The 25,821-nt window shown below is 35.3% G+C and overlaps 1 protein-coding gene across 3 annotated transcripts in view; it reads left to right on the plus strand.

The window, feature by feature from the left end:
• Positions 1 to 25,821, plus strand: part of SLK (STE20 like kinase) — a 51,164-nt gene that overhangs the window by 10,588 nt on the left and 14,755 nt on the right. For 2 of the 3 annotated variants that reach the window (XM_030487113.1, XM_030487115.1), the window contains exons 2-12: positions 10,791 to 10,955; positions 13,268 to 13,316; positions 14,059 to 14,208; positions 16,679 to 16,751; positions 16,974 to 17,168; positions 17,860 to 17,941; positions 18,929 to 19,057; positions 21,096 to 22,502; positions 23,824 to 23,954; positions 24,207 to 24,330; positions 24,604 to 24,783. In XM_030487113.1, the coding sequence (XP_030342973.1) occupies positions 10,791 to 10,955; positions 13,268 to 13,316; positions 14,059 to 14,208; positions 16,679 to 16,751; positions 16,974 to 17,168; positions 17,860 to 17,941; positions 18,929 to 19,057; positions 21,096 to 22,502; positions 23,824 to 23,954; positions 24,207 to 24,330; positions 24,604 to 24,783 (2,685 nt within the window). The remainder of the gene's footprint in view (positions 1 to 10,790; positions 10,956 to 13,267; positions 13,317 to 14,058; positions 14,209 to 16,678; positions 16,752 to 16,973; positions 17,169 to 17,859; positions 17,942 to 18,928; positions 19,058 to 21,095; positions 22,503 to 23,823; positions 23,955 to 24,206; positions 24,331 to 24,603; positions 24,784 to 25,821) is intronic. The other variant, XM_030487114.1, reaches the window with a different exon arrangement.

A 25,821-nucleotide genomic window follows, 5' to 3' on the forward strand; every position in this document is an offset into this window, starting at 1 on the left:
AAGCTATCTTTTAGTAGTAAACTTAGACGTTCTGGCCAGCTTAACAGCCCTAGCAACCACACACTTTCCCTAACATTTAAAAGTAAATAAAAATAAGCAACTGTGCAGACTTATTAACTCTCCCATTTGTAATGTCTATGTATATGTGATGTTTCAGTGTTTATTTATGCTGTTATAACTCCTTAGTCTTTAGTGGCCCAGCATGGGACCTCACCTTTGAGCCAGTGCAATATGAAGAAGATTCTTTGAATCTCTGGAAAGCACTAAATCAGTATGGAACTGTGAATCTAAGTGAAACAGTCAATAACACATCTTCTCAAAGTGGTGCATTTCAATAGCTTTAGTAAGTACAGAAGCACTTTTGGATGATGAGTGGCTTGGTCTTTACCAAGACTGTTTTCCACAACAGTTTCTGAAACTGCAAGTCAGTGCAGCCAGAGTTCTGGCAGTGTGTTCCCATTCCCACCTCCTTTCTTGTGACAGCTCTGGTGCTTGCCAACCCCATGATGATCTGGTTCAAGGAACTAAGCCACCCAAAAGCTGATTGTACATGCAATCTCCTTGGCTTCCCAGACCAGCTCACGGGAGGGCCAGGCAAGTGTCAATGCTGATGTAAGGGTAAAATGACAGGACAGTGTCAGCATTGGCTTAAATAGCTATAAAAGGGAAGCATCAGGGTGGCATATCAATATTACGAAGTTGTTACGGTATGTCAGAGGAATGTGTTTTTGTCAGGACAAAAGGAAAAATAGACATACTTCTGTTGTATAAATCATCTACTGTTAGCAACAGTACTGATACAAGGCAGTTCTGCTAAATGGTGCTGCTCGTGTTACCAGCCAGTAGTTCTCTGCATCACTGGCACCCATGCTAGAAGAATTTTGTTACGTAGAATCATAGAATCAACTAGGTTGGAAAAGTCTTTAAGATCATCAAGTCCAACAGTTACTCCAGGACTGCCAAGACCACCCCGTATATAGACATATCTTTAACTGGAAATACACTAAAAGCCTGTGCTCCTAGTTTTGTTTCAGGTGGTGATTCTTTTCTCTACTTTAGGTATGCTACATAACTGCTAGAAAAGAATGAAAAATTTATAAGACTTCTTATTTGGCGCCAAATTTACCTATATGAGGAAAGTACAGAAACTTAATTGAATTTCAGACTGAACAGTGTTTTGAAGTAAGAAATAGCCTAGATAATTTTCCAAAAGGAATGGAATTCTGCGTTCCCTCTCCCTGTATAAATACACAACAAAAGATAGCCCTTTGCTTCAAAAAGCCTTCAGGCTAATAAAAGAATAAAAAAATAAACATGACAGAAAAGGAGGAGTAGGAAAAAGGGGGAAATCTTATCAGAGAGAAAACTACTTCATTTCTAACAGCTGTGCTGGTGCAGGCTCATTGCTGTCACTTCTTGGGGACACGGGCAAAATAAAGCTTTCATAATTCCATTAAAAGTAACATTGCCACACTATTAAGAGATGAGAACAGCACTTCCTCTTGAATATCTTGTGTGTTTAACTGTTTAATGTTATTATGATACTCAGCAGTTCTGTTGGAAGAACATTGTTCCTACATTGCACAAAGATCTTTTGCTGATAGAAGCTCACAATTTCATTAGTTGCAAAAGTATGAGTAAATCAACTGTTTCTCTTTGCATATTGTGTGCTTCAAACTCTGGACAGACAGTCAAAGTATTTATCATGATTTGGTTTTAATAATTTTATCAACTAATGCAATTATTCCTTTGGTCATTTGTGTTTATCACTAGCATAGTAGGTAAATTCTGAATGAATTGCAGTAAAATGGCAAACAGCAAGTGCAAAAACTGTATCAGAATATGAAAAAGATCAGCAGCAGCAGCATGCAACCCCAACAAACCAAACAGTTAATGTGAAAGGCAACATCAGAAGTAACATGTTCCACTACTGTGCTGAATACAAATGAAGTTTACTTACAGAACCCAGGATGCTATTTCTGTGGCACTTGAGTAGCCAATTTTCAAGGGATACCAAATGTTTATTCAGATGGTGCTTTCTCATCTCTTGACATGTCATACTTGCAGCACAAAAATAGCTAGGTCACTATAAACTGTGTGTGAGGCACCCTTTCTAACTTGCACGTCAAAGATTTCACTTTGTTTTTGTGAGATGGTATGTAGCTTTAGGGTCATTACTCAAGACTGACGAGAGGACTACTGGCAAGTGACTGCACAAGTGTGAAATAGCGTACCACATCATAGTGAATTTTGTGATTAATAAAGTTCATTGTAGAACTGACTTGAAAATAACTTGTTTATGTTGGAGAGAGCTGAAAGACATTGGCTTAACTGCATTGATTTCTTTGGTGGTTGTTGCTCTCTTTGCAGTTGGTTTCTGTTAGATTGTTTTAAAGATGAGTATGTGAGGAAGCAATAACTTCCCACAGAATTCTAAATTTCCCATTCTTTTTAAAGTATATTAGTACCATAAAGAGAATATTAACTGGTTTCTGTAGCAATTTTACTTAAAAAACAGGGATAATGTTGTACAGCTTTTTTATGAAAACTGTCAAAAGCTACTTCCTTTTTTATTACTTCAGAAATAGGGGAAGTTTCATCTTATGAGACAAAGTGCGTGCATGGAGCAACAGAATATATGCTTCGATAGTTTTGCAAGAGCTGTTGCCGGTTTTAATGTGGTATTGATGTAGTCGTGTTTCATTTCCCACTGTTATAACTGTGTCCTTTTGTAAAATACTGGATCCTAAACTGTGTATCTTATACTTTTCCCTTCAAATATGACGTATATTTTATTTATTGTTCATTTTAGCAGGACAGAGAATGACATGGGCTGATAATGCTTCATCTTGTTTCATTTATTTCATTTAATCTTTTCCCTCTGGCTACTTAGCTGTGCTTATTGCAAGTCATGAATGTGGTTCACATTGCAGTATCAAATTATACAGAACCTTTTCCCAAACTGCCCATATTTTTCAGCTAGTAAGATGTATACACTTTAAATGACAGTTTAAGTTACATCTGTTATATCCCATCATCTTCTACAATAAATACGTAAATTGTCTTAGGGTAGGTCTTTAATTCCTTCCTTCTGCTATATGAAATGTAGAGCTTTTAATAATATTCTTTACTTTTTTGACAGCAAGATTTTTTTTTAACTTAACGACTGCACCACATTTCATCTCTGTGACTATGTAGTTTCCCTAGTAACGTGTCAGAAGGCCTTTGTTGAAGGGTTCTCAAACTTCAAAGTAGTTGTCATTTTTGTTTGTTTATTATTTTGTTGACTAGTTCATTTCCAGTCGGGAAAGGCAGAATTTTCTATGCTCAAGTCAGATGCACTTTTTTGTTGTTGTTCTTTTGTTATATATGAATAGCTCTGCTGGCTCAGCAAACAGCTGTAGCCATCTTACAGCTGAGCTGGCTAAAGGCTCTGGGCAGAGCAGATCCCAATTTTGTTCTGTAACCTAACTCCAAGGAGCAGAGTAAGGAGGAACTGTGGGTTGACCTAGCCACTTTATTAAACAAGAAAAAAAATCTAGCTTGATATGTGTACATTTGTGAATGTACACTATAAAGTTCTAGTAAACAAAATGATTTAGTGCTACAGGAAGCTAAAACACTCTGTGGTATATCTGCAGAAAGCTAGAGTTAGCTTTTATGGCTCCCAGTGTCTCCTTTGGAAAAGATGTTAGCAGGAGTCACGCTGGCTCTTAGAGCTCAAGTGAACTAAAGCATTGTTACAGATGTTAAATGACTAAAAGCAAGATTATAACATAGAATCCCCTCCGGTAATGGAATCAGAGGATTCTTAAGTCCTGTATTCACACAAATCATAGAGTTATCAAGAAACAAATAATAAAATTCTAAACTCTCACCGTGGCAGCATGGTAATTTTCTGGAAAAAGAAAAAAAAGCAGTTTGGAGACAGCTTCAACTCTGACTTGTTGGTTGTCTTTAAAGTAATTGTAGTGAACAGCTAGAATTGGCAATTGTTTGATTAAAAATTATTTCTTGATATCATTGTTTCTTGGAAGCATTAGTTTATGTCACCTGGAATAAACTTGTGTTTATTGCTGGAATAAAGACTTAACTTTAAGATGAAGTGACCAAAATAAACTTGTAAATTAAGAAGTAGTAAACATTGTTTTCTTTTTTCTAATGACACAATACTGAATAAATAACTGCAGGATATCTGTAATCCAAGATGAAGATACACTGGGCTACTATCTCTCCTAGGGAAGCTGCAATTCAGTTTGGGACTGACATTGTTTGGTGCTGGATGAAAAGGAGAAAATCTTTGCCAGCAACTGTTAGTGTCCTCTGCAGATGAAAGATACTGGCAAAGCAGCTTAGCACTGCAGGGATAAATCTTATTTTGTCACACCTCCCCCTTCTCAAGTATAGGAGTGGATTGCAGAATGCTGTATTTTGATGCTGCTTTTGCAAGTGGTATGTACAGTTGTTATAATGAACTTGGGGAAAAAATTTACCAGTCCTTTGCACTTACACCTCTGACACCACTTAATGCTTTAGTTACAAATGTTTTCCCTGTATCGTCAGCTGGTTTTCCCTTTTGCTTTTACGAGCTATCACACAAGAGAAGGGAAAATGATGTGGTGTTATAAAACCATATGGCATATTTTGGAGATTTTCTTGCCAATTTTTAGCAATCTTTTTTTTTCTTATTTTTTGTTCTGTTTTATTAATGGGTTTGCTTACATTGGAAGAGAGATGCTGAAATTTGTTATAATATCTTCTGCTAAGTTTCCTGTAAAGGACTGTTTCAGTTACTTTGCACATACTTGCCAGCTCAGCCCTGGTACTTTTCAAATACATATATAAATATTCCTGACACAACACATGAATTAGGATGAGAACTCTGGTTAGCTGGTATACAAAATATCACAATTAATGAAAATACATGAAGGATATCATTAGGTTAAACATGAAAATTATAATCCATATCACTCTCTGGAATAACTTGTAGAATCCTCAGAAACCAACTGTGGAGGAAGCAGAAGAACCACAATAAGTATGAAGTACAAGGATAATGTTAAAAGAGTGAAGTTGTCATGGAAACTGCTCCAAAACTAATATAGCCACAGAGGCAGCACCAGACCACAGTATCATAAAGACCTGCTCCAGTAGTCTGGGTTGAACCCTGGGCTCCACTTCGTTAGTATTTGCTTGTAGGAAATAGAGGCACTTTTATCTACACTTCTGTTTCAGTATTTTTTCCCAAGCATTAAACGTTTCTTGAGTAGAAGAAACTGTATAATAGGTAGTTAGGATACATTGTTCAGACAGGAAAATTTTGGGCTGATCAGCTGTAGTTTAAGCATGTATCATCTTTGGTAGATACTCTCCAGTCATTATCTTCTGAATAGTTCTTTTGTAAGAGTCATTTCAACAAGTTTTAGCAGGTATAACTGAAGTTAGTTGGTTTTTAATTCCTTGGACCAACCATATCTGCAATTAAAATAAATTCTTCATAGTTCTTTTTATCACTATCACATTTTCAACCATTGTGCAGTGAAGACTGGTGCAAAATAGCTTCTTTTAAACGACTGGCTGATCGTAATTTCCAGAGATCTGTGGACGTTGCCATCTTCTTCACTGGCCTAACATGATTTATTGTAAAAGTTGTGGCTTAATATTGCAGAGGTAGCTACTTGCTCTTGAATTGAAACTTTTAATTACATTTATCAACAATCAATGTTAGAATTCCTGCTTCCTTTTATGGGCTTAGTTAGGGTTTTTTCTGAAATTCACTATTAAAGAACACCTTCCCGTATTTTGAAATGAGTTTGTATACCTGATACTGGACAATCATGCAGGTTTAGTTTTTTTGGTTTGGAGGGGTTTTTTTAGCTTCAAAATGCATAGACCAATGTTAAATGTGGTAAATAAACTTACACAAAACCAAGTGCAGTGTAGTTTTTCCAGCAGGCCACACTAGTGCTTACAGATTTATTAGATCAGGCTGTTAAAATCTGAAATTAGAGCTTTGTTGTTTGGTTTGGTTTGTTTTCCTTGCTTCATATGTTTAAGAAAACCTGAGATCCACTGCTTTTTGATAGCTCTGAGAAACAGCTTTTGCCTTTGCCTTTTCAGTACTGATTACTCAGGCATCATCAGAAAGTATATGGAGCTAGATCTGACAGTCACAGGTTTACACAAAAGTGCAGCTTTTTACCTGCCAAACCATCTTTTGCTGAAAAGGGATGTGTGTATTTTTCACTTTTTGATGATCTATGATTATGAGTGCAGTTTGGTTGAGAAGAGTGAGTCAGAAAGGAAGAGCTGCTTAATTGATTTGTTTTGCTGCCTGCAGAACATGCCATATGGTTACGTAAGATATCAAAAGAGATCAGGCTTCAGGAAGAAAGGTGATGAGCAATTTTCTACCTCCTATTTCAGCTTTGTTTCCAGTTGGCTGAACAATAGATGGAGGATGCACTTAACTTTGTTCAGTTGTAAATGGTGGTTAATTTTTAGGTATCTACATGCTGCGTGGTTGGGAAGGAAACATTTGCTGGTGATAGGAAACTGAAACGGCTCCTCACAACCAAGCCTGAAACTTCGTGTTGGTCATCTAAAGATGAAAGACTACGAATTATCTCCGAGCTGTAATCCTATTACTCTGGAGCAGCGGCTCTGCTCTCCCTGCTGTCCATGGCTGGGAATATGCAACTTCTTGGCCGAGTGCCCAGACAGTAAACCTGCCTTTTAATATTCTGCTATCAGCCTCTTCACAAAGCTTCTGGCTCTGGAACTTGTATGTGGTTATATGATACTGTATTAAACCCCAGGATTGATAGGGAGGAGTTGCTAATTTCACATGCTCACGGATCCTAGTGTTGTGTAGGATGGTTACTCTTCTTTCTTGTACTGATATATTTTCAAATTTTTATGGTTTTGTGCATTAGGTATTGCCATTTTAGTGTGAGGGATTTATGTTCACAGAAAAAACAATTTGCAAGTTCTAATTTACAAGATCATATTTATTCATGCAAACCTGCAATCCGTCCTTCTAAAAGTACTTTGTGTTGAGAGAATAAGAGTGTCTTTCTGTGTGTTTTCTACTAATGAGACTGTGCCATCCATTGCTAGAACCATGCTGTAACATACAGTTTGCTATTCACTTGTGCATACTATCTCTCTGTAAGCTATTTGCTGCAGTAACCTTAACTATATAATGCAAATAGGAGTTTTGGTGGAAGGATTACAATATTTGTTGTTACATATAATAGTTAATAATATCTATGTCATATTCCATTAGTCAGGTCTTGGGAGAATGAGCTATTCCAATTCAGTTTTCAACAACTGTGTATGAATCTTTTGAAAAGATCAAATTTTGCTAATGCAAAGAAAGAAAAGCTTAGTCGCCCTTTCTTTCCTGTTTCTACATAAGGCAGGATTGAACACTGAAGATGCCAGTTTGGATTTCTTAGACTAGGACTGAAGCTTAAATCATATGTCATGGAAGCAGAATCAAATGTATTTAAGCAAGGCATTTGGAATAACTTGAATTGGTACTTGAGAGCTAAAATATAGGAAGAAACCACTGGGCTACTGATACAGGACTTATTTTGAAACAGCAGAACCTCTGAGTAACGTAAGTTGTTATTTGTCTTTAAATGTTCATGTACCCAAATGCGAAATGAGTATATGCAAATCAAGACTGCATCTACAGGATCATTGTTGCTCCTGCTCTGACCTTTGGAGAATGTTATGTGACAGAAGAAGGACTTCAGCCAAAGTCTAGAAAAAACAAACATTCCCACACAAAGCTGTAAATGCTTTTTGTTGCTCTTAATCCAGAGGAGTTTTTTTTTCCCATATGATATAGTGCTACATAATCTTACGCATGAACAGTAAAAAACATTTCCTACACAGTTCAGAAGAGCATATTTCTTACGTACTTCTTTCAGCGGGCTGCATAGATTTGGTATTTATTATAGAGTGCACTGTGGGGTGGAGATGAGTAATGTCTTATTCAAAAAGAACTTTAAAAATCATGTTTTAAATATATAAAGATTTTTTATTGTTATTATTTTCAGGTGTAATTTGATATATGCTTAAAGTGTTCTGTCAGTCCTCAGAAATACCCAGTGGAAATATGCCACTTCTAAAGCTTTTTTCTTCTAAGATCTTAAAAAAAGTCTGGATCTAGACCTACAAAATTTTACTATCTTGAGTTGGAACAAAGGCAAACGTTTTGTTTATAATTGTTAAGATATCCATAAAGATAATCATACCGATTCTATAATCACTTCTGTTTTTTTAATGAAGTGTTTTAATAGAGCTACCACAAGGAGAAAATAAAAGAAACTTATACAAAGCAGATTTCTAGTTACTTCAAGCAATAGGATCTGGGAAAAATCAAAATACAAAGTACTCTGTCAATAGGAAGAAAACCCAATATATGCTATAAATGCAGCAAACTACCTAGCATGTAATTTACCAATGCTTCTTTCTCTCAAAAGTGAAGCTGAATCTGAAAACAATAACATCTGTTATTGTTACCTGGTGTAGACTTTAAAAGTAGTTTTATTTAAACAAAATATTACTACCATTATATAGTTTACATGTAAATATGTGTAAAGATGAATTTCAGATTTATATTTATCCCTCTAAGTATCCTTCTAAGGTACAGTGAAGTGTGTGGCTGCAAAAAAGTGACTTTACACTTAATATTTGAATTCTCTAGAAAGGTGCTTTAACAACCGTTTTCTGCACATGTAAAGCTACCAAGTCTAATTCTTTTGTGGAATCTGATGTCTGTTTCACCTTTCATATTTAATTTACAGTGCAGCTCTCGAATAGGAAGGTTGGTCTTTCATTCTTGCTCTAAAGCATGAAACCACAACAAATTAAGTTTGTGTTGTGAAGCAGACCTTTGTATTATTAGAATATATGTTGGACAACTCAGCAGTTTATTTTCAAACAATAATGTTATATGGATCCCTTATCTTTGTTGTTAAAAATGGGAGGACAAATACTGAGGTTGGGAAGATGATTGGTTTTTTGTTTTGGAAAGAATATTGAGATAAAAATAAATGTTACAGAAAACATTTACCCTCAACATAAGATGAATCAGCCAGGACTATGCTTATAAATGTGTTTTGCTGTTACTGCTGCTTTACTGAATTTTATCATAAATATTTATCTTAAAATCTTTTATTCTCTTTTGCCACATCGGGAGAATTATTTATGGCTGTGAAAGTAATAAAGTACAGATCTTGGAAATCATTCAGAAGAATTCTTACTTGCTGTCTGTCATCAGCTTTAGTCTGATAATGAGATTAAGTGACAAAAGTCAGGTTTGGGGATTCTTGCTGTGTCCTGTCCTGGCTTCATCTCAACTAGGATTGCCCCTGCAGGTTCTTGTCTCTCGCTGTTTTGGAGAGAGCCTATGTCCCTACTTCTCATCGAATTTCATTTGAATGTCAAAAGCGAGGTGGAGTGAATCCAGGCCTTTTCTTCGTGGTCTTTATAATTGGTGAAGTCAACTTCAGTCCTACAACTTCATTAATTTGGAGGCAAAAGGTGACCACCGGAATTGTTTTGACAAACTACTGTTTTTATGATGGCTTGAGAAAAATACACTTTCTTTTTAAAGTTTACTTAATTCCAAGTTATTACAGTATTCCTTCAAACATAACTTGCAATAGAATTATTAGAAAGTGTGTATAGTTTTGTGTGTGTGTGTACATATAGTCTCATAGGCTGGCTGTTTAATATTTGCTTTATGGCCCACATATTTGAAAAGAAAATATAATCTCACTTTGCCTAGTTTTGCTGGATTAGTTTCTCAGCAATATTCTGTGAATAAGACTTTGCAGCAACTGGTTTCTGAATTTTTTGCTATTTTAATAATAGTCACCCTAATTGTTTGTAAGTATTTATGTTTAAAAAAAAGCCAAAGACTATTTAAATGCATAGTAGAAATGCCTGGGTTTGTTTTGGTTTGGCTTGGGTTTTTTTATCCCCTTGGGTACCTAAGGTTTTGTTTTCCTCTTGTTCTCATGTCAGAATCTTATTTGTTCTCCCATTGAATTTATCACTGCATTAGTTCTAGCTCTCTCAAGTCCTAAGGTGTGGAGTTATAAAGGCTGGCAGCATTTTCAGTGTGGCCAACTTCAATGAGTAGCCATCTGTGGAAGTCCTCCTAGACTTCTGAAGCAAAGAGAGCAAAATGCCCAGACAAATTAATGATGGCTTGGCAGCATTTTAACGTGGGAGCTTGAATACAGCCCCTGGCTGAAGAAGAGCCTAACCTGCTGATTACTGGTAGAGGAGCTGGTTTTCTCTGTGGCTTTGAGAACAGCTGTGCTGCCCCAGCGTGGGGAGTGTCAGAAGGGCAAGAATGTGCACTCAGAAATGAGAGAGAGGGTGGCGGATAGATACTTCATGCTCTTGCCAAGTGTTAATAAGTAGTTTTCTGAGGAGCAACACAAAACTTTTTATCTTAGGAGTACAAAGTAGTAACGACCCTCAGCTACTGACTGCGTGATGGTTTGAGGAATGTGATGAGAATTATTTTCATATTCCCATCTTTCATTGTTTCTTCTCCATGAGAAAAGTTATTAAACCCATTTTCTGCTAGACTTTATCTAGTGTTTAATATGCAGGTCTTCTCTTCTTGTGGAGAAGCAAACTAAAGGCAGGAAAGCAGTACAGAACTATCCAGAGAGGGGGCTTTTGTTGTTTATTTTTGTTTTATTCACGCTGACAGTTAATTGGTGAAATTCACACATGTATGTTTGCTGTGACTTTTGTAGGCTCAGAACAAAGAAACGAAAGTTCTGGCTGCTGCGAAGGTGATTGATACTAAATCAGAAGAAGAACTTGAAGATTACATGGTTGAGATTGACATTTTAGCATCCTGTGATCATCCTAATATTGTTAAGCTTCTAGATGCTTTCTACTATGAAAACAATCTGTGGGTAGGTATTTTTTCTTTTTGAAATACTTTTACTTACTTCAAAAGTAAATTGTACAAGTAAAAAGTACATTTTTCTTTCTTCATTCAAAGATCATTTGTCAATCACATCTTTTTTGGGTTGTTGTTATTGGGATAACTATTCAATTTCAAAACTAATTTGTAAATCATGGGTATGACTTTTAGGAAATTGTCAGTGTAAAATTGAGCTACACTGAGTCATTTGGTTAGGAGTTTGAATCTACAGTTTGGAAGTTAGTTTGTTTTGCTATATGGAGAGAGTTCTTAGTGCTTATTTGTAACAGTAGGACTCAGATTTTAATTACATTAGCTGGAAAATAAATAATATGCTGGAAAGGTAAGCCTGTGAAGTAGGTATTTTAGATACGAATGAATTTATTGATACTTCCAGGAAGGACAGTTTACCAAGACTTGGACCATAATTAATTTACTTGAAATCTTTGTACTTAGTAGTGAGCATACATATGATTTTACGTCACTTTTCTGCTGTATCCTATGCATAAAACAGCTTTAGCTATGAAAATACAATTTTTTTTCTTCCAGGCAATGCAATGCAATATTTATAAGTGCTCTTGGAATGGTACAAAGAATACATGTTTTTTTAAAAAGAATTTGTAATTTAAAAAGATACCTAAAACAAGTAAAAGGAAATCTCTTTGGAGTCTTACAAACATGCTTTATCCTTTAAGCATGAAAACAATAGAAGTGTAATACCATGTTTCCTGATGTAGATTTATTTTGATAAGCTTTGTGAAAACCTTGTGTGATCTGAATGCAGACTAGAATGATATTGTATAAAGCAGTGCTGCAATACTAAAAAGATTTCCATGCATAAAGGTCAGCATAAAAGCAGGTAGGCATAGAGGCAGAATATGAAACTGAGTGGATAGGCTTCACTGGCAGAATAAAGATAGAAGAGGAGTAAATAGTTTGAAAAGAAAATGTAGATATATAGTTACAGTGAAATGCAGAGACAAGAAAGGGCCAGAGGGAAGGCTATAATGATGTGGTAAGTAAGCAGAATTTAGTGGAGGAAAAAAAGAAAAGAATGATAGTTGGCCAAAAAATATGCTTTTGCTTTCCAGTTTTAGAAACACAATTTCTCTACCATGGAGACCTTTGTCAGGTTGTCAAACCAAACAGCAAATTTTAGAGAAAGAAATTCTTTATTTACAAATTCCCACACTTAACTTACTTGGCAGTAGGTATGTAGAAGCATGTAAATGGAATAATGGTTTAAAGGATTTACAAAGAGTTGCGTTATATATTTGTTAGTACCATTGTAAGGATTAATTAGACTACCAATTAGAAGTAATATGTAATATAGGTGGTATAGGTAGTGTGTGTATATATATATATACACAAAAAAAAAGTGTTAAAGTGTAAGGTATAATTTGAGTTTTCCTTTTTTACGGGCAATTATACTCTGCTTTTAAAACTACTCCAAAGGAAAAAGTAAATGTATTTCCCAGACTATTGATCATTAGGATTCTGTCAAGCAATACTCAGCTGTCAGACCGAAAAGTGTAATTGAATGTTTAAAGTTCAAATTAAAGAAGAAAAAGCACATAAGGAAGAGTAGCGTGTCAGTCTTGGATGACCTTTCCTCTTTCTTGCTCTCCTCATTCTCTTTGTCTACTTTCTTTCTCCTTTGTCTATGTTCTTCCTGTCCTATATGTCAGTATAGTTTGTGCCCCAAAACAGTTGCAGTTTATTTTTGTTTCAAATGGAAACTGAAAACTGGAGATGGAGTTGTTCTAGTATTATTAGATATTGAAGGCATCAGTGAAAATGGAGGAAAATTCATTTAAACACCTGAATTTAGTCATTTTCTGTTAACTTTTAAGAGTATTTTTCCGTTTTCATCTCATTTGAAAAAATACAGGTGATACCTGCTACTGGGAAATCATACAGCTCTTATTCTTGGACTTCAGTCAGAGAGATTATAATATAGAAGTACAGTTTAATAATTAAGAACTGAGTTTGCAGGGATTGTGTGAATCACATTAAAGTGAGTCAGGTTCAAGCTGACTGTTTTAAGTTTTATTATGCAGTTTTATATTTGAATTAAAACTTTTGTCTGAGCATCCTCAAGCATTTTTCAAATCATTTGCTTGAGCAACATAGCCCCACTTTTAGCTGCGTAACAGTACCAATATTTTGTAGAGTTAGGTAAATAATTTGTAAAGGCCAAATATTCTGAACTCTAGTCTTCCAATAATGCTCCCATGATCAAGGTTCAGCTCAGCAGAACTATTTAATTTGTAATTTGTGTATTCTTTTGTTTGTATACAGATCCTGATCGAATTTTGTGCAGGTGGAGCAGTAGATGCAGTAATGTTGGGTAAATAAGTTGTTTCAAATAATAAACTTAATAACATCTTAAAATTGTAATATATATTGTAAGACTTGTTTCATATGTATATTGTTTTGAAATGCAAATATTTGTGTAATTGGTGTGCTCTATGTGTCGAATGTCAGGGGTTTTAAATTAGGATTTACACCTATCTCTATGGACATTATAGTTAGATTAATTTTCTCTCATCTTTAAAATATTCATTTACATTTCAAAACACATTTTTGTCTTGACCCTTTAAGTGAATGTGATGAGTTGTCCTCATATGCTTATTGAGCTCTCTGTTGTTATAACATAATGTATATGAGCCCTTTTCAGGATCTCATTCTTCCCCTGCCATCTTCCAAATTATATTGTGATAATTTTTCATATTGCATAAACCTTAAAGTTAGATTTTTTTTGTGCTTATTCCTCAAATTAGGTTAATGCTAATAAGTAAAGGATCTAGCCTTTAACATCTCTGTGTACCACATACAGGAACCAATCTCTAAACTGTATAGCTTTTTCACAGTTCAGATAGGTAGGTATACCTCATTCATAATGAGGGGTTTGGGTACAAGGGATGACATTATTACTGAAAGGAGCAAGTATGTTAAGATGGAAATTTTTCTGACATATGATGTTAAGGATCTGTCAGATTAATTAATTTTCACATATACTTCTATACAGCTTGCTATGAACACATAAAATGCAAAAATGTTATGCTTATTTCTGTCTCTTTCTCCTGTAGAGCTTGAAAGGCCATTAACAGAGCCGCAGATCAAAGTGGTGTGCAGGCAGACACTGGAAGCATTGAACTACTTGCATGAAAATAAGATCATCCACAGAGATCTAAAAGCTGGCAATATTCTTTTCACATTAGATGGAGACATTAAACTAGGTAAGCATGTTGCATATAAAAGTCTTTCCCAGAACTTTTCGTGGTCTTATAATTGTATTTTCCTTAGGCTGTGGTTTGGCAGAATTCAGTATTTATCTATTTAAATATCAGTCTAATAATGAGAGCTTTTCAGATGCAAGTGGTTTGATACAAAAAAAAAGCTTGAGTAAATGTCATAACCATACTTGGCACATCTTTCAGATTTAAAAGTTAGCAGGGATAGGAGTCATATCAATATCTGTACTAAGTTGGCTAAAGTCAGACACAGGTCCAACTGTTTCTTAGTGTAATGTTCTTAATTATATTTATCTTTACTGTGGTGACATCAGAACTTCCTTTTGAAGTTGCTAGTTTAGAAAATGAACATTGCTCAGTATCGCCAAAACCCAGTACCTAGTACTGTTGTCTCTTCTATTGTTGAGAGAGAGAGAGAGAGAGGAGTAATAGAATCATAGAATCATAGAATAGTAAGGGTTGGAATGGGCCTTAAGATCATCTAGTTCTAGCCCCTTGCCATGGACAGGGACACCTCGCGCTAATCTTAATTACTCAACTTAGGGCTTTTTCATGCCTTTCTTAATTGTTCATTGCACTGACATTAAGATAAAATAGTCTGGAAGAAAATTAATACAAGCTTACTATTGTTGATTCTTTTTTTTTTTTTTTTTACCTAAATTTAAGCATTCATTCACATTTGCCCTCTGATGTGGTAGGGAATCCATGAGGATTCCTCCATGAAGAACTGACAAAGGACTACTGGTGTTGAATAGCATCCCTTCATTCAGCCAGGAAATGATCGGAACTGTCTGGATCCACTTTGTTCAGGGCTTCATCAGGGGCAAACATGCATAAGTTGTCAGCCTTTACAGTGGCTTTACCAATGTCATAGTTCCATGACATAGCAGCTTGCATTCAGGTTTCAAACATGTCTCTCTACATGATTAGCTGTATTTATTTGGATGCAAGTTATTCAGAGAGTGAAGGCAAGGAGAATCAGAAGATCACCACAGTGAAGTGGGGCTCAGGCTCTACGTTTCCCAGCCTTGCTACAGACATTCCTTTTAAATGGAAGCAAGATGTATCGAAATTCATAAATATAACTGCTACCTAACTTGTATTTATCACAGTCTCTCTGTGGGGTATAGTGCATCATCTCTCTTAAGAAGTTCAGAATATTTAAGAACCTGCTTTTGCTACATTGATCAGTTAAATGTATCTCTGCTTTTTGCATGGATTCCCTTGCAGATCATTACTTGTACATTAATATTTGCATGTGTCTTTCTCTTCATCCACAAAGTACACGTAATTTTACTGGTTACAGGTTTTCTTGGGAGCCTGAAAATTTAGTGATGGACTCAGTCTCATAGGCCTTATTTATAAAAGTAATAGAACCCAGTATCTTAGTACTACTGTAAAAGAAATCACAGATCATAGCAAGAGTCTCATGGTCAGAGAGAGAATCATTTGTTTCTGTGCATTTTATTTGCTTCACGTGACTTGGCTCCTCCTCATACACTGGAACTATTTTAAGATTTTGTCAAGCTTAGCTAATATACAGCACTGTGCAGGCTGTCAAGATATTTTACAGTTCAGCTCATGGGAAGATTTCTTTCACACACACATTTACTGATGTATTAGGTTTGTTAATTAAGATTTCTAAAAAAAGATTTATTTCAGTTTTGAAAAGTAAAGCATCCCTTGAAAGAGCATTTTACTCCTTATAAGCTATTTGTATTTTGATTCTGGTACACAGAGAAATGAGTAATTCCTTGTTTTACAAATACAAATAATATTTGTAAAACAAAGGCAAATACATTTCCTTCATTGCATTTATTTGAATAAGGATTTGAGTTTTATTATTTCAGTGTTTGTAGTCCCTCAAGGTTCCAGATTTTGCATTTGAACAGATAGCTCTCTTAGGCCTTTTCTCTTGCCCACAGAGCAAAATTAGGCGTCTGAAATGTTGAGCCTGTTGAGTAATTTTGTACAGATTGTACAGGGGGTTTGTACAGATTGAAGACGTGTCTATCTTGTCCCTTTGCTCTAATCTCTAGATCTTCATTAAGAAAGTTACATCTATAATAAGCATATAACACTTATTTAAAAGTTGTCCTTTTTTTCTAAGTGAGAAATGTAGTGCTTCATAGACAAGCAATACTAATTGCAAAGACAAAATTGATTTTTGGTTGGATGTTACATATTGTCTGACACAGCTCAACAGTAGCATTACATTTTTTATAGCAATGGAGAATAACATTATTATTATTATTATTATTATTCAATATCTTTAATTAGAAATGTTATAGAACCTTGGCACTCAGTTATCAAAACAAATATTTTTATCTCACTCTAAAGTTTTAATACTGCATCATGTTTGCTCTGGAACATAAAATATTTCAAAAAGTAGTTGTAAAATACAAAAATATATTTTCTACCACCCATTTAATAGCATTTTACTGTTTGCTTTAAGCGGATTTTGGAGTATCAGCTAAAAACACAAGAACAATACAAAGAAGAGATTCTTTTATTGGTACACCATATTGGTAAGTGCACTGTTTTGCTGACTTTTAAGTAGGAACTAATATCTTAGTATTACCTTTGTTGTTACTATTACAAGCTTGATACAATATTGTGTAAATATATTAAGTGAGAATAGAATGTGCTCTTAAAATGCTTCAGTGAATTTATCTATTTAGAATCTTTTTTTTTTTCAGAACAGGTAAGAGTGTGTTTTCTAATGCAGTTTTTCATTACTCTCTTTGCAGGATGGCTCCAGAAGTAGTAATGTGCGAGACCTCTAAAGACAGGCCTTATGATTACAAGGCTGACATTTGGTCTCTTGGCATTACTTTAATAGAAATGGCTCAAATAGAGCCACCTCATCATGAATTAAATCCAATGCGAGTGCTTCTGAAAATAGCAAAATCCGATCCACCTACATTAGCACAGCCTTCAAAATGGTGAGTATTCTGTCTACAACTTTTCCACCCCAATTTATAGGTTTTGAGTATGCGGTCTGCAAAGTTGTTTATTTGATAAACTTAATGTTCATGGACTGCTAAACTTTATGGGACTAGCTTAATGCATAAACTCAGGTATTAATTCTGTAGATGTTTGTACATATACGTATACATCTATGTATCTCCTTATACAATTGGGACTATGATCCTTTTGTTGTAGTTCTGTATAGAAGCTTTTATTGCTAATACTTAGCAGATTTAGTATTAAAATGTGTACAAAATAGCTTTTACAAATGCCTAAATGCCTGCAGTAAAAGATCTGAAGACCATCTGAAAAACAAGATCAGATGAATGGAGACTAAAGTATTTTTATACTAAGAAAACATTTTTAAAAGCCATTTACTATTTGATCGTTTTTAATATCTTTATGTGATTCAGTGATACAGCCGATGTGGTGTATTATAAATCCAGAGCCAAATGTAAACTCTTCTGTCAATGGACAAACATTTTAAAGATTGTATTTGTGCCGCATTGGTCTTTGCATTCCTGTACTACCTTTGTGTTGTCCTACATCAATCGAAGGACCTGGAGCCGCCGTGTAGGTGCATCTGAAAGCGAGAGAGTATTTTGCTATATGCTAGACTGATGTCAAGACAAAAGAAGAACCACTACCTGTTTGCGTTTTGTGTAGGTCATCAGATTTTAAAGATTTTCTGAAGAAATGTTTGGAAAAGAATGTAGATGCAAGGTGGAGCGCGACTCAACTTCTACAGGTAGGGAGAGTCAATTGTTCAGCACCTGTGTTTAAAGGCAAGCAGATTTTGTATTTTTTTAAAGCAGAGCAGTATTACACTATTTAAATAATTTGAAGTTAAGTGTTCATACACAATATGGTTTTAACATTGTTGCATTGATCCTTGTTTGGTAAAAATTGATTAAATGATACCAAGTGCAGATCAAATTCTTCATTTACATATTTTGATGTAATATAAGTAATTACTTTGCATAAGTATTTGTACTTTGATACTTACAATGGATGAAGGAGGTATTTACATAAGTGGTCAATTGCTGACAGGTGTTTTAAAAGCTTTAGTGCTCAGCCTTCCTCTGTAATGCTGTCACTGCAGAGTAGCTGAACAGGAATAGATGTGACCAGGTACATTTGATTCTGTTTAACGTCAGCACGAATTTACTTTATCCAGTATACATCCGGCATATCTTGAATAGATTTAAGCAGCAGGGCCAAGCAGAGAAAGAAGATTCGTACAATAGGAGAAGAACAAGTAGCTGTTTCCTCTTAAAGAAAAATAAAGAATTCTACTTCTTGTGAGGAAAAATTGTTCTAAAGACAAAGCAGATATTTTCTAGAAAAATTACTTCCTGATAAGCTTTATCTAGAAATATTGTAACTGTGGAACTGAAAAGAAATGAAACTCATTTCCAGGAAAAATAAGCTTTTAAAAAGTCTTTCTACTTCTATTCTTGGGATTGTGAAACAGGTCAGTACAAATTAATTATTTGTATTTTTAGCAAGTTTGTTAGACTTACACAGTATATTTGAATAGAAATGTTTTGATTTTAAAACTTCTGCAGAAAAAAATACATCAGGACAGTTATGATTAATGTTATCTCTGAATCTTCAAGTTTGAAAGAACCAAAGTAACATTTCTCTGAAGTTATATTTCTTTCAAATTACAATTTTCCCCCTGTGTGCAATGAAGTCAGCACTTAATATTGTGCTTATTTTTTATTTTCACAAGCATCCATTTGTTACTGTTACTTCCAATAAACCAATAAGAGAACTGATTGCAGAAGCTAAGGCTGAAGTTACAGAAGAAGTCGAAGATGGTAAAGATGAGGACGAAGAAGAAGAAACAGAAAATTCTCTGGTCAGTTTAAAATTTACCTTTTTAAATATGCAACTATTTGCAATCACCAGTTTCCTGTGCAGAGCTCAGTTTCTGATGTACTACCCAACTTTTGCATCAAGTCTTTTAAGAATAACAACATAAACGTACTCTAACCTTACTATAAAATAAGTAGTCAGCATTTTCAAAATTACCATGTTCTTAAACTCCTTAGGAACTAATAATAAAGTATTAGCTAATAAAGCTAAAAATTAGCTTTAGTTTTTAGAATTAGCTTATATTAACTAGAAAATATTAGCTAATAAAGACTATTATCTTCATTTATTTTTACTTGTATATGTAGTATAGAATTTTAAAAATCAGGTACTGATTTTTATGTAAATGGTTTTAAGTCAAAATAACTAGATGAAAAAATAAACATGTATTTGTATTCCATAAGGTGCTTAAAACATGAAGGTAGGTATGAGACCGTTATGCTATAAACTAAGTTTATGATTTCACAGCATGACTGTCGAAGAAAAGAAAAAAAAAGGCAAAGCGCCCCATATTTTACCAAGACATTATTGCATTTATCAATATATTTCCAAAGATGCTTACAACACAAATTCAGTTCCTCAAAGGGAAAAGCCAGGAAGTTCAGTGGTATGGCAGGTTTCAGAGTATGCGGGCGTTGTGCTTTCAGATGTAACTGGCTCAAGCACTATAAACATGGACAGTGACCAGTACCACCAGTAGTGCCATTACCAGCAATGGTAAAAAGGAGCCAAATGCATGTGCACAAGAACCACACCTCCATTTCCTCCTTGCCCCTCACTGCACTAGTCACATCCCCTGGCCACTTTCCCTGTCCACCCCAGCGGATTTCCAAGCATAGGCTACCACCAACTTCCTCCATGACTTACTCTCTACCTCCTAAGGCATCACCCACCATCTCCCTCCACTGATTAGCTGCTAAGCCATCAGTCCCCGGAAGGGATGGGAATGGCATCCACCCTGTGACTCAATTAAGTGTCTCAACACAAGCAGCAGTTAGGAAACTGTGAGGTAGATGCATTTACATTATTTACTTCTGGTAGTTTTAAAAACTGCTTCAAAATCAGCACTAAGCTTCTAGAACAATCACATGAAATCTTTGAAATGTACTTTCATTTCAAAGGAATTGGGTTTTGTATGCTGCTGAAAACCTTAAAGTAGGAAAAGCACGATGAAACCCATGCTTGTTACAATAGTTAACCCAGTATGTTCCCAATGGCAAGTTGGAAGCCTGATCTGCAAATTACAGGGTTCTAACAGTAAATATAGACAGAGATATTGCAATCACTTTGAAGAGTGAAAGGACAATTATGGTTAAAATGGTACTTTATTACTATATTCTTTTGTAGATCCTTGTGCAATCTGATAACATTCATTTATGTTCCAGTAGCAGCAATTTCTACAGTCATGTAACTGTTTCTATTCTAGTTTCATATTGCCACTTAATCAGATCTGCTGGAGGTTTTCACCATTTTAATGGAGTTTCACAGTGATTAAAAAACAGATAAAATTTCAGGCATTCTTAACAGAGAGCTCAAGGAAAGATACTCTTTTTGATGGAGCAGAAGAAGTCTTAATCTTGCATTTTATTAGTGCTGTGCTGATTAAAGCTACACAGCTTCTTCCTAGTCAAACTGGCACAAAGACATGTGACTTTCAAATCCAATTGTAGTTGGGGCTACAGGGGAACTGAACCAGTTAAAAATAAGCAGTGTGACTGGAAAAAGACTCTTGAAGATCTTGTTAAGCATGAGGCAGAGGGCTGACCCCTTCCTTCAATCCAGTATATTTTAATAAATTGTGAGAGGTGGAAGAGGGTTTCTGTGCAACTGTTCTTTTCAAAGCCTCTCTGCAGTCCATGCTCTTGTTCTATGGTAATAAGAAGTGAAGTACTCTGAGATTATCAAATTCCTATAACTCTGCCTGTAAATACAATATTCATCTCTGTTCAGGTATTCTTCAATAGAACTGTGCTTTAATCAAGTTAGAAAATGGTTAAATATTATTTTTTCCTTTAATTTTTTAGCAGTTACCTGCAGAGAAGCGTGCATCCTCTGACCTTAGTATTGCCAGCTCTGAAGAGGATAAGCTTTCACAGAATGCCTCTGTTCTGGAATCTCTTTCTGAGAAAACAGAAAGTAATGCAATTGAAGACAAAGCCAGCACGATATTTCCAGATGACAAAACAACTGGAGATGAATCTGAGGACATTAGGAAAACGGCTGATAACATACGTAATACCACTGTTGGTGATAGGAAAGTGCAGAATGGTTCTGTGCCAACTGGTGAAGATGAGCAAGGCAAAATAGTGCCAGCTGAAAAGAGTACAGAAAGCCTGGAAAAACTACATGAAGATATGGAACCCCAGAAAGGAGGGAAAGAACTTGATGTGGTAACAAAATCAGAAATAAAGGATGAACCCCACCTACAAACAGAGAAAGAGAATGACATGGTAAATGAACAGACAGAAGATAATAAACTGAAAATAGTACCTACAACTGAAAATAATGTAGAAACTGAAGAAGCCATTTCTAATGAAACTGGTGAAAAAGAAGAGAAGGAGAGCAGAACAGATCTCTCTGAAAGTAAGGAAGAAAAGGTCCCTGCAGAAAATGCTACAGAGCAAAAGGAAGATGAAGATGAAGCTCAGAAAAAGGCTGAAAGAGACACCACTACAGAAACTCTACCTAATGCTGCAGATGAAGTGGCTGATGAAGAAAAGGAACTAATAAAGCATGGAATTGACAACATTAAGGAGATAGGTGGTATTGCTGAAATACAGATCAGTGATGGGGATAAAATACCTGAGCCGGAGGATAAGCCAGTGGAAAGTCAGGCTAAGCAGGTCCACGAGATAATCAGCTCTGAAGAAACTGTATCAGAAAGCCAAGATAAAGTGATCAAAGTAGACAAGAAACTGTCAGAAAGTGAAAATGAGAATATTAGCAACATAAGCAGCATGGACATCAAAGACTCTGGGAAAGAGAACGTAGAGCACAAGGCAATACAGAGCAAGCCTGAGGATATGTCTGCTAAAGTGGAGGATAAACTGACTGATATGGACCAAAATTCAGAAGAGACCAGACCCGAGAATATCCAGGAAAGCAATATTCAGATAGATAAAGAACATTCGGAAGTTACTTCTGATGAAATAATGAAGAATAAGCTTCAAGATACTGTCAACGAACAAGCTGATGATTCTGAAGTCACTCCAGTCCCCAGTATTAGTATTAGCCCTGAAGAAAAACAGGAGGTCAAAACAGATAATCAAGACAATACTGAAACGTTACAACAACCAGAATCGGAGAATTTGAAGGAAAATGATGCGGATTCAGGCACTGGTTCTACAGCTGATAACAGCAGCATTGATTTGAACTTGTCCATTTCTAGTTTCCTTAGTAAAAACAAAGAGACAGGATCGATATCTTTACAGGTAAGTACAATCAATCATATATTTTTTTAATATAAAATTCTATGTGAGTGTGACCCTAAAGTTATCTCCGAGTTTGACCTTTGCAACAAAGAAAATTATTGAGCAAGAAACTAGTATGACAAATAAATATAAAACTTTTTAGAAACCAAAGTATTCTAAATTGCACACTCTAACCATGTCTTTGTGCAGTTATGCAGCAAAGCTGCAGAGCTTCTAGCTAAGTGTTTTCTTATTTTAATGCATAATTGTAATTTAAAATGTAGACTAATGTGTAACAGGAGGTCTAACTATTATAGGGGAAGATTTATGAATGGCTCTAGTACAGAGCTGGTATTCGAGATGACTAGATCAATGCATTACTCTTGCACAGAATCCGTGTTTAACTGGACAAATCTCTTATAACATCTAATCTTACACTGAATTCCTGACACTTCCTTCTTCCATCTCTCTGTTTAGATTTAAAATATCTAAAGCAGTCTCTCAGGTTTGTTTATTCCAAACACAGTTCTCCTGTGCTGTACTGTATCGATACAACTATGCGAGTATGAATGAGCTTATTCAGAGGAAGCACATTCTTGATTATGAACTTCATTTATATCTTTACACTAATATGATTACAGCCATTCTAGAATAGTAACTGTGTAACCCTGGGTTTGAAGAAAACAAAACCAAGCCGAAAACAAACAAACAAAAAATGCAAAGAAAAATAAGCATGACTTCAGGGTGTTTGCAGTAGCCCTAACACAGTGGAGATGCAGTTTCAGCTGGGGTCTCTGTTCTCTCATAAGGAAACAAAGCAGCTCTGAGAAGGGAGATTTGTCCAATTCTGTCAGTAAGACCATCACATGATTTTTGACTAAAATATAAGAAATGAAAAGATAAACTTGGTCTTTTAATTTATTTCCAAGCAGAAGTAGGTAGGTGAGTAAATTGCTATTCTGTTTCAGTACTGGTTTTCATATTAAATATCTTTTTTGGTGTCTGGAAAAATGGTGGTCAAAAGCAAACAGTAATTGCAGCTGTCTTCAGCTCTTGAACATAAAACTGCATCAAGTCTGTTCAGGGTTTATCTAGATTATATTTTTTTCTTCTGATAATTTAGATGATCAATAATTGCAGTTTTCCTTTAATGACTAGAGAAAGCCTCAGTATATTAGATTTTTCAAGCTCTCTTGGTTAGTGAGGTACCTGATAAGCAAGAACTCCTGACTGCCCTACAATGGACCTTCACAGAAATATTTGAAGTAATGCAATATTAAGAAATAAGGGTAAAGGATATAACTTAAGTAAGTCCAGAATAACTTAGCAATGCTTTATTCAGGAAACAAGAAGACAGAAGAAAACTTTGAAGAAAACTCGGAAGTTTGTTGTAGATGGAGTAGAAGTGAGCGTAACCACATCAAAAATAGTCACTGAAAATGACTCAAAAAGTGAGGAAATGCGATTTCTACGGTAAGTGTTTTTAAAAGTAAAATTTAGAAGAGGTTAGCTTTTTTTTTTCCCTTTAAATAAAAGTAAGGGACTAATGATCTTAATTCTGTAATATTTGGGTATTAATTTCAATTATTTTGTTAGTAGAAAGGAATGTGAGGTGTTTCTTAGTAAGACAATCAATTCAAAACTAGTTTTACTGAACCTAAGTTGTAGATGCTTTATTCATCTTCTGTAGTTTTCAACTATTAAGTGGCTTTTTTCCATTGTTAGGCGTCAAGAGCTGAGAGAGCTGAGACTTCTCCAGAAAGAGGAGCAGAGAGCCCAACAGCAGCTCAGTAATAAGCTTTTACAACAGCGAGAACAGATGTACAGGCGTTTTGAACAGGAAATGACAGTGAGTTTCTGAATTTTGGTGCCCGTAAAATATGACATCTTGATGGAGTAGGCAGAATACTTCTAGCAGCAATCAGATGTTTCCTTTTATGGTGGCTATAGCTGAGTTTTCATGCTTGTTAATAAATGGCGAGATACGCCATTATGGGGTGCCCGGCTTGTATGCTAGAACTCACCTGCCAGGACAGTTGGTCATGGCCATCCTCTGCTGTGGAACAGCACTTCACTGAGTGGAATTTAGCTTTCTAAAAAACATGCCAACTTGTTTTTACAGAGTAAAAAGCGACAGTATGATCAGGAAATAGAGAATCTAGAAAAGCAGCAGAAACAGACAATAGAGCGCCTGGAGCAGGAGCACACAAACCGCTTACGAGATGAAGCAAAGCGCATCAAAGCAGAACAGGAGAAGGAATTGTCCAAATTCCAGAACATGCTGAAGAACAAAAAAAAGGAGGTAAGAGACAATGGTTATAATATAGAAAAGAAGGAGTATAGCAATAGCTGAGATTAGGTCTCCCAGAAGCCTTGTCAACATCATGCTGTACTGAGTTGCGGAAGGGTTTTTAGCAGTCAGTATTATTTCTTTGGTTTTATTGCCAAAAGTGAAATACAAACAGATAACAGGAAGGTTTAGGTATTGACTTAATCTAGAGAACACCACCAAGTTAGAAAACTTCATTTTTCACTGAATCTTTAATAAAATATTTTCTCTCAAATCAAGAAAATCATTTTCTTAAAGATTGTGGAAAATGTTTGAGATTTTTACTCTAACAAATCCAGCAATAGCTACTTAGGAAATACTCATCAAATTAGAGTTTAGAATAAAAGAAGATGGGTTTGGTTACTACTGAGAACTACTTAAGTTCCAGATATTTTTTTGTTAATTTGTTAGGTTTTTAGTGAATGTGTGCTGTTGTCGTTTAGAATGTCTTTAAATGAAGTGGCAGCGGTTACATGGATTTAGTTTCCTTTAAAAAGGAAAGCCAGGAGGAAAAAGTGTGGATAACCTAAAATCTTTTACAGTTAATTGAATATGTATCATACAGTTAAGGCAAAGTGAATGACATTTGACAATGACACCTTATGCTATTAATTTGCTTGCATTAGAGTAAGAGGTGATGTGTTTCCATATGGATTTTGCATCTTAAAAGCTGTTTTATTTCATTTTCAGATCAATTGTGTAGTGCTTGTTTGTATATAAATGGCTCTAGTGTTTGCTCTCATAGTTACTAGACTCAGAGATTTCCATGCTTCTGCATAGAATGATCCTGTAGTACAAAAGCACATAAAATAATACAAGTTGTATTCAGTTTGAACCATATGCTCACATGTAAATAACAATTTTTCTTCTTTTGCAATACCTCTTGCATTTTTGAGTCTCTCTCTATTTACTGGTGATTGGGTCCTACATGGGAAAGCGGGAAGAATTTTACATATTGCTCTGAGCTAAAAGCAGTTTTTTCATGGAAACAGGAATAGCATGTGGTGGTTT

Source organism: Strigops habroptila, chromosome 5, assembly GCF_004027225.2.
Source record: "Strigops habroptila isolate Jane chromosome 5, bStrHab1.2.pri, whole genome shotgun sequence".
NCBI lineage: Eukaryota > Metazoa > Chordata > Aves > Psittaciformes > Psittacidae > Strigops > Strigops habroptila.